This window comes from Palaemon carinicauda, chromosome 22 (assembly GCF_036898095.1).
Source record: "Palaemon carinicauda isolate YSFRI2023 chromosome 22, ASM3689809v2, whole genome shotgun sequence".
NCBI classification, from domain to species: Eukaryota; Metazoa; Arthropoda; class Malacostraca; order Decapoda; family Palaemonidae; genus Palaemon; species Palaemon carinicauda.
Window position 1 is genome coordinate 86,660,459 of NC_090746.1, and position 8,877 is coordinate 86,669,335.

An 8,877-nucleotide genomic window follows, 5' to 3' on the forward strand; every position below is an offset into this window, starting at 1 on the left:
ATATATATATATATATATATATAGATCTATATTATAATACGTATTCAACTTGTCTCAGTAACATAGGGTCCTTTAACCTAATCTTCTTGAGAAAAAGTTGACTTAGAGAAAATTTACTATTAATATGACACTATATATCAAAAATTAGATAGGGAGGGTGTGTTGTGTTGAGATACCACCGCTAGAGAGATATTGTGTTGTTTGACTCCCCAGACAGTACTGCATTTGATCCCTATCTCTAGTTACGGAGTAGTTTTCCTCTAGTTACACATACACTGAATAGTCTGGCCTATACTTTCCACACAATCCTCTGTCCTCATACTCCTGACTACACTAGATTACCAAACGATGATTCTTCTCTCAAGGGATTAACTACTGCACTGTAATTGTTCGGTGGCTACCTTCCTCTTGGTAATAGTAGAAGAGACTCTTTAGCTATGATAAGCAGCTCTTCTAGGGAAAGGACACTCCAAAATCAAACTATTGATCTCTAGTCTTAGGCAGTGCCATGGTCTTCCACAGTCTTGGGGTAAGTTTTCTTGCTTGAGTGTGCACTCTGCCCCACTATTCTATCTTATTTCTCTTCCTCTTGTTATTTTTGAGATGTTTATAGTTTAAATATGAAAGAGCTATTTTAATGTTGTTACCGTTCATAAGGTATTCTATTTTAATTGTTTATTACTTCCCTTATAGTTTATTTATTTCCTTGTTTCCTTTCCTCACTGGGCTATTTTTCCTTGTTGGAGCCCTTGGGTTTAGCTTAGCTAGTAATGATAATAGTAAGAAACAAATGACACATGTGATAAAATAAATAAAATATGAAAAAATGTAAGGCATATTGCAAACATGATACAGAAAGCCCCTTGAAATGTATTAAAGTCAAATCCATACTAACAAAAGATACAAAACTACATATAAATGCATATAAAATATGCTTTCATAAAACATTAATCACTGCCATAGTTTATAAACTATATGTTATCAAAAATGATGATATACGCCCTCATCAAATATTTGTCACCATCAGCATTCGAAATATGATGACACTATTATTGTTTATGAACTACAATTGCATCATAAAATTTGACGGCATAGAGGACACACTGGTTAATAATGAACGATGGAAATGTAACCTTACGTGGAAAATATTTCATTAGTGACTTACAAACCAAATAATTTTGTAACCACTTATTGTTTACTTTCTAGAAAAATCAAAGGTATGATATTTGCAATAATGTATATTTCTAATTGCGAATCTGAATATAGTGAGATTACTTTACGACATACGACTGGGAATGAAAAGAAAATCATTCTCTAAATAGTTGTTGGTAGTATACACTGGACATGAAAGTAATGATGAACAGTTAATTGCAATATGTTACTTACAAAAACTAATACATAAGTAGTGTAAATGGAAGTTGCAGTTTTTACCATGTGTATTTTTTTATGTGTTGTATCAGAGGTTTTGAGTAAATTAAGATTTAATATCATTATATTTTTTACAAGACTTTTTCGTAGCGTCTTCTTTTTCATAATTAGCTACATGTGCATTTGATAAAAGGTGGGAGAATGTGAATAAAAGTATGACGACAAAAGAAAATATCCGGCTGTTTGGTAACCTAAGCCGTTGAATTCTTGCAGAAATTGAAAGACAAAGTTTGAAGAATGGTATGGTGTGCAAAATCGCCAAAATCGCGTAAAACTGGATCATATATACCTTGAAAATCACAGTTCTTGACAATTGATAAGTGTTTACAACATTCTGTATCAGACTGAAGCCGGGATATTTGCTGTGGTGAAAACTATCATCAGTTAAAATCTTTTCAAAACAGTTTCACACTACTTGCCCAAAGACCTTCATGTCAACTAGTAAATCAGAGAAGACATCGGTTTGCAGACTCCAACGGAGCCACATTTTCATCAACACCACTGTATCAATATTCTTTTTTTTTTTTTTTTTTTTTCATAAATATTTACCTGGTAACGTAACATTTTTCCACAATTAATTCTAATACCTATCCCATATCTAAGTTTTTATCTAATGAAATTATTACTTAACATTCATTTCTTTATACAAACATCAAAGTAGTAGATTGATTGATAGATTTAGAGTTCTCTGGCATCCTGATATCGAAGGTCAAAGTGATAGAATACTTCATAGATAGCAATATAGGAAGCCTTATCCACGTGTTCTTAATTACAGAAAATTGATATGTGCAATTACATATCAAACAATCGTAGGGAAAGAGTAACTCGCACAAATGCAAATAAATTCGATTGCAATATTTCAAGCGTGGATAATGAATTAAGGTCAAAACAAGCGAAAACAAAATTTAAATAGCTTAAAGGCCACTCATGAATGGCAAAGGCAAGGGACAGTGACATTGCCCTATCAAGCAGGACAATGCCCTAGAGACTGACCATATTACATATGATCAGTGCCCAAGCCCCCTCTCCACCCAAGCTAGGACCAAGGAGGACCAGGCAATGGCTGCTGATGACTCAGTAGATAGACCTATAGGCTCCCCCAAGCCCCCCATCCGCAGCTCACAAGGATTGTGAGGTTGCAGCTACCAAAGGAACTAACGAGTTTGAGCTCGACTTGAACCTCAGTCTGGCAATCACCAGGCAAAGACGCTACCACCCGGCCATCACAACCTTAAAGTTTTAAAGGATTAAATGGAAAAAGTCAGCGGACATGAACATCTATGAAGACACTGACTGCCTGATTGGATCGAAACCGAAGCCACAGCTGAAGTAGAGTCCGAATGTTCAGGTCCTAAAAGCTAAAATCAAAACTACCAACCACATACAACTTCTCTGTTAAATCTAGGTGCATTCATGGCTAATTATGTTTAATGCTAAGGAGATTTTCACTTTATATCCTATTGATACTGGCATGGTTTTATGCGTCTTCAGGGGGGCAAGCTAGCCTCAACTTGATGCCGGTCCCAAGCTCGGGTAAATGGGGAGGGTTGGCGGCAGGAAATGCATCCGGCCATGCAAATTTAGCCAAAACCAATATGGCCAGTGGAGATTGTGAGATTAATCGATGATGAAGGGTGGGACAGAGGTAGATGGAGAACATTGGCCAGAAACATTGACCCCACATAAAAGTGGGAAAAGATGCAGACAAAGAAGAAGAAGAAGAAGAAGAAGCAAAATAATTGATAATACATTGACTAAGGTTTCTCTCCCGGGATCCGGGGATCCCGGCCATTTTCCGAGGGTTAAACAATACCGGGATTTTACTTATTGTTCAGGGAATTCCCGGGACAAAGTATTGGAATTTGAAGTTGAATGATCTTCCTTTTAGTAGTTTTAGTAGTAGTAGTAGTGGTAGTAGTAGTACTATTACAGGTATTGGTAGTAGTTGCTTTTGATGATTATGTTGTTGTTAATGATGATGTGACACAATGACGTGTGCGTGTGTGGGGGAGAGAGAGATTATGCCATTGGATCTCTCTCTCTCTCTCTCTCTCTCTCTCTCTCTCTCTCTCTCTCTCTCTCTCAATAGTAAAATTAATAATTGCAAATTTCATAAGGAGTTGTCTAATGGTTAATTATTAAGTTAAAAATCACTGCAAATTTCGTAATAAATAATACCTATAAACCATGCCTTAATTATACTTTTGCTGATATAAGATTATGTTTTTCATTTTGTTATATTATCAACTGCAAAAAAATAATAGTTAATTACTAAGTTGAACTCTTTATATTATACTGTACATTGTGAGCTACTTTCATTAATATAACGTAATTATGATACCATATAATTAATCATTAAATGAAAAACTGTCACTCCAACTGAAAAGTCAACAGACAAGCCCTATGGCTTTGCAGGGTGAACAGCTAGTTAAGAAAAAAATAAAGAGAGAAAGACAGTAAAGCACATATGAGTGTACTTTCATCATCCCACGCAGATAAATTGAGTAAAAGGGTAATGAAATACCATAGTACAATGGCTATGGTACTACACTATACTTGAAAACAATGGTTATATGGTTAAAAGCCAGAGTAGCATTGAAAATAATAGTCATAAAGGCAGTTCGTAAAAAAGTAGACATCCCGGGAAATCCTTGGATCTTGGGATTAGATGAAATTTTATCCCAGAATCCCGGGACAAAGACGTCCTCAAAAACGAGAAACCCTAATTACGATATTAAATATTTGTTTCCACATTGCTGGAAATATACATAGGTAATGTTGGTAATCCTGTGTTGAATGAATGTTTCAAATTGTTTCTTTTCTACAGGTTGAAGTAATTACTATACAGTGAAATCATTACTATTAACATAATTTTTTTCTATTATTGTTATAAATATCATAGATTTGATATCTGTGCATCAACGTTAGTTGTATTTTGCTAGATAGAGCTTTCAGTGTATAAAAAACTTCTTGATCTACATGTTGTAGTTGCAAGTTAGGGAATTTCGAACGAAATCCTCTGCAATTTGTAGCATCACTTTTGACGCTTGCTGTACTACAGATTGTATAACATCTCGCATAGACATTTATGTTTTATCAATTTTTTAAAAAATATTCTGGTATAAAGACCTGCTTTACTAGCTAGATAGACTTCAGTCTTTATTAAAGATTTATAATATTCACCACAACATCCATCAATTCCCTGAGTCATAAAACGGATGTAAGAGCCAGAGTTCCAGTGTTATTCTTAATCAAGTCAACTCTCATTACTAAAATTAATAAAATCATTATCATTATTCAAATTATTAAAATCATTATTATTATTCAAATTATTAGAATTATTATTGTTCTTGAAATTATTATTATTATAAAATTATATATTATTATTATTATTATTATTATTATTATTATTATTATTATTGTTATTATTATTATTATTATTATTATCAAAAGGTAATAATAATAATAATAATAATAATAATAATAATAATAATAATAAAAGACTCATATTTTTTATATCTACAAGCAAATTTTACCTTAAAGCCTAGACTATCTCCTCACGGTATCAACTTTCACTCTCTCTCTCTCTCTCGTCCGTCAAGAAATCATTGATAAGATGTCCATATCAAAATTAACATAGTGTTCAATAATGATTATCACTCTTTGAATTAATGGTTTCCCACCACGAATCTTTGGCATTGTGTTTACTAATTGTTAGTTAGTAAGTAGTTATTGTACCTTAGGTCATTATGTCTATGTGTGGGAAGAAAGAACATTTATTGATGGTAAACTTAAAGTTTCAGGTAAACTTGTCATATCTTTATAGAATATCATATTATTTTGACAATGTTTAAGCTCACGCATAAGCATCTGTTATTAATAATAAAAGTAATTAAATGGTTGATTTAACGCATAAACATCTGTCATTAATAATAGAAATAATTAGATGGTTGGTTTAATACATAATCATCTTTCATTAATAATAAATTTGATTAAATGGTTTTATCTAACGCATAATCATCTTCCATTAATAATTAAAATGATTAGATGATTGATTTATCATTTATCTTTGCAGATCAAAAAGGCTTTCCACAAATCTGAATCGAAAAAGGAATTCAGCGTTGTTACCAACCTATCAACAATGGCCGTCTGCGCCACGTCACCACTGTTGCCAACTGCCGTCACGCAACAAGACTTAAAACCTCAACTAGTGGTTGTCCCTCAGGTTCAGGTCAGTTTGCTACATTTTCAGAACTTATTGCTGCTCTGTATTCTTAAAGAATAAGAATATAATTATTCCCTCAAGCCTTACATTGTATCCTTTACTGAATTTTTTTATAATCGAGATTAATTAACATAAAAATTGACCCGTACACTGTTCAAAGTTTGCTTTTAAAAACGGTAAATGTCTGGCAACATTTATTCCAGGATTTTTGCCGTTTTAAAAACGGATATATTGACGTAAAGGGTTATATTACGGCCACTAACCCGTAAAAGATAATAACAAAGTAAGGTAAATTTACGGTCGTATGTATTCTACTGAAATAGGGTTGAGAACAGTTTATTTTTACGGATAATTTCCGATTAAAATTACGGTTTTTTCTAACAGTGTACATAAACATATTAATACCTATTTCTATCATAAAAGGTCTATTCTATTATAATTTATTATTCCTTTTCACCAGATAACCGAAGTGAAGGTTCCAGATTGCTACGAAGACCCTGAAGATGCCCTAAGTCAACTCCCTCCTCCTCCACCACCTCCAATCTTAGTCACTGAAGAACCGCCTCCCAAATCTCCAAAGAAGCAATCCAAAAATAGCTCCACATCAGCAACCTCCTCTTCCTCCTCCTCCTCCGTTGTCGCATCCCAAGACAGTGCCTCCACATCTTCCACCACACCTTCATCGCCTGCGTCTGGCACTTCCACGTCAGCAGTCGCATCCTCCTCCTCCTCCTCCAGCAGTACTGCAGTCGCCTCCACCACGCCCGTCTATTCGTCCTCTTCCGCCATGGAGGACACGCAAAGCGTTGGTGCAGAGGGAGGCGCCGGTGACCCCAAGAGCAACGGCTCGGCCAAGTCCGTTGTTTCTAGCAGTAAATTACCTTTTTCGAACAACAAGAAGAGAAAGTAGATCATTGAAACACAAACTTACAAGCGTAGCTTATTGGTAACGAAGACCATGTTTATTTATATTAATGTTCACGTTAACATTTCCGACTTCCTCACCACCACAGATGGGGACGGAGGGACTATCCGTAATGATCTTTTTAGCCCGTTAAGACTTTTCGTTTAATATATATTTATCATCTTTTTGTTTCCATTATTGCTAATAGAACTGTTAATACCTTTCTTATAACTACCTACAATGATTGTGTCTTATAATGCCTATAAATTAGCTGTTAATATTGATTACATTTTACGGGGTGCATTATTGCAAGAGCCCGTGTGTGGCCGGAAGGGCCAGGTAATCTTCGACAACAAAAATGTTGACTAGAATAAGCAATATAGTTTTCTGGATCATCTTCCATGTAAAACAATACATGTTTCAACATAATCAGCAAATACCGTTAGGAAAAATCTGCTCAGAGAATATTTGAACACCTCTAAAGATGACTCGTTTAACGTGCTGTTTATGCGATGAGTGTTTTATAAACACACTGATATATATATATATATATATATATATATATATATATATATATATATATATATATATATATATATATATAGGTATGTATATATATGCATATATATATATATATATATATATATATATATATATATATATATATATATACATATGTGTGTGTGTGTGTGTGTTTGTGCGTTTGTATGCGTGCATGTGTGTCTGTTTGTTTGTTTATGTATGGGTGCGTGCGTGTATATTAGCAAAATGTGTGGTATTGCAGGGCGACTTACAGTCAGAAATGACCCAACATTGTTCTTAATGAAGTCTTGCTGACGCACAAAAATCTAGTGATTTCCTCGAGAAAGGTTATTTCATCTAAGAAATTAATTTATATCTTGAAGAATTGTGTCTAAAGCGACGAGCTTTGGTGACACGCTTGCCATTAGTAGTACATCGCGTGATTTAATTTGGCAAATGAACGCAGGATTAACGTTTTTTTTTTCTTTGAAACTATTGTTTACGATATATACTGTATTCCTGCTGTCACAAGAACCTACAAGTGGTAAGATTGATTGATTTACATCCATCTCGCAGTGCATGAGCTGAGATTTAAGGCTGTGTTCAAGACCACAGCTTCAGAGCTGTTTTTCCAATGGCACTTCCGTAACCCGGTATTACTCAAACAGTATAATCATGATTTATGCTACGTAATTTTGTAGAACAGAAAATACAGTAATCATATCACCCAAACATTAGGATTGTCTCACCGGTAGTGATGATGAATAAGTTCCTTAAAAGAGAAGTAGTGTTAAGTGTTTTTGTTTTTAGCAAAGCTAATCATTGTTATCATATTGCTATGTTATACACGGTCTGTATATCAGTTTGAATATAACCAGTTTACATTTCATCATATTGCAATATGAAGAGAAGTGGTCAGTCTACAAGATCAGATCAGAGTAGATGGTGTCCAGAGGGCATGGAAATTAGGTTCATCAGGCACCCTGGGGTAAGGTTAGGTTATGGAACGTTTGACTGGGCTGTATCCTGTCTTAAATAGGGGTATTTTCTTTTTTAGTGGAATGTAAATGCAGAAAAGGTCAGTATTCCTCGAAAATGGGTAGTATGAGAACAAAGGTATAGAATATTCCTAGGATGAAGGATGATATGAGAACGTAGGTATAGAATATTCCTAGCAAGTATGACGATATGAGAACAAAGGTATATAATATTCCTAGCAAGAAGGATGGTATGAGGTATAGAATATTCCTATTCCGAGTAAGAAGGATGTTATGAGAACAAAGGTATAGACTGTTCATAGCAAGTAGGATGATATGAGAACAAAGGTATTGAATATTTCTAGCAAGTATAACGATATGAGGACAAAGATATAGAATAATCGGTATGATGCATCTATTATCATTACGGTACATTGGGATCAAATCTATGCGCATACCCTGCGAGACAAGATTAGGCATAAGCATGTAACTAAGGCCAAGACTTAAGATGAGCCCCTTACAAAATTGAGTGAAAGTTGTCTGTAGGTAGTGCAAAATGGGTTGTTGATTCATTGGCCTATGCACTGTCTAAATCTTATCAATATTCAGAAGAAAATTAAAACAGAAAATATTTATAGTGATTGTAAAGGCAAGTCTCTTAGATGTGTTTGAATTTTAGCTGAGCAGATTTTGAAACTATGCCTACATACCTATCTCTCCAACTCTCTATATATATATATATATATATATATATATATATATATATATATATATATATATATATATATGTATATATATACATATATATATATATATATATA

The 8,877-nt window shown here is 34.0% G+C and overlaps 1 protein-coding gene across 2 annotated transcripts in view; it reads left to right on the plus strand.

Annotated features, from left to right (window-relative positions):
* LOC137616582 (serine-rich adhesin for platelets-like) overlaps window positions 1-7,089 on the plus strand; it is a 267,530-nt gene extending 260,441 nt beyond the window's left edge. For both annotated transcript variants that reach the window (XM_068346462.1, XM_068346463.1), the window contains 2 exons: window positions 5,504-5,659; window positions 6,114-7,089. In XM_068346462.1, the coding sequence (XP_068202563.1) occupies window positions 5,504-5,659; window positions 6,114-6,563 (606 nt within the window). In that variant the 3' untranslated portion in view covers window positions 6,564-7,089. The remainder of the gene's footprint in view (window positions 1-5,503; window positions 5,660-6,113) is intronic.
* Window positions 7,090-8,877: the final 1,788 nt, after the last annotated feature.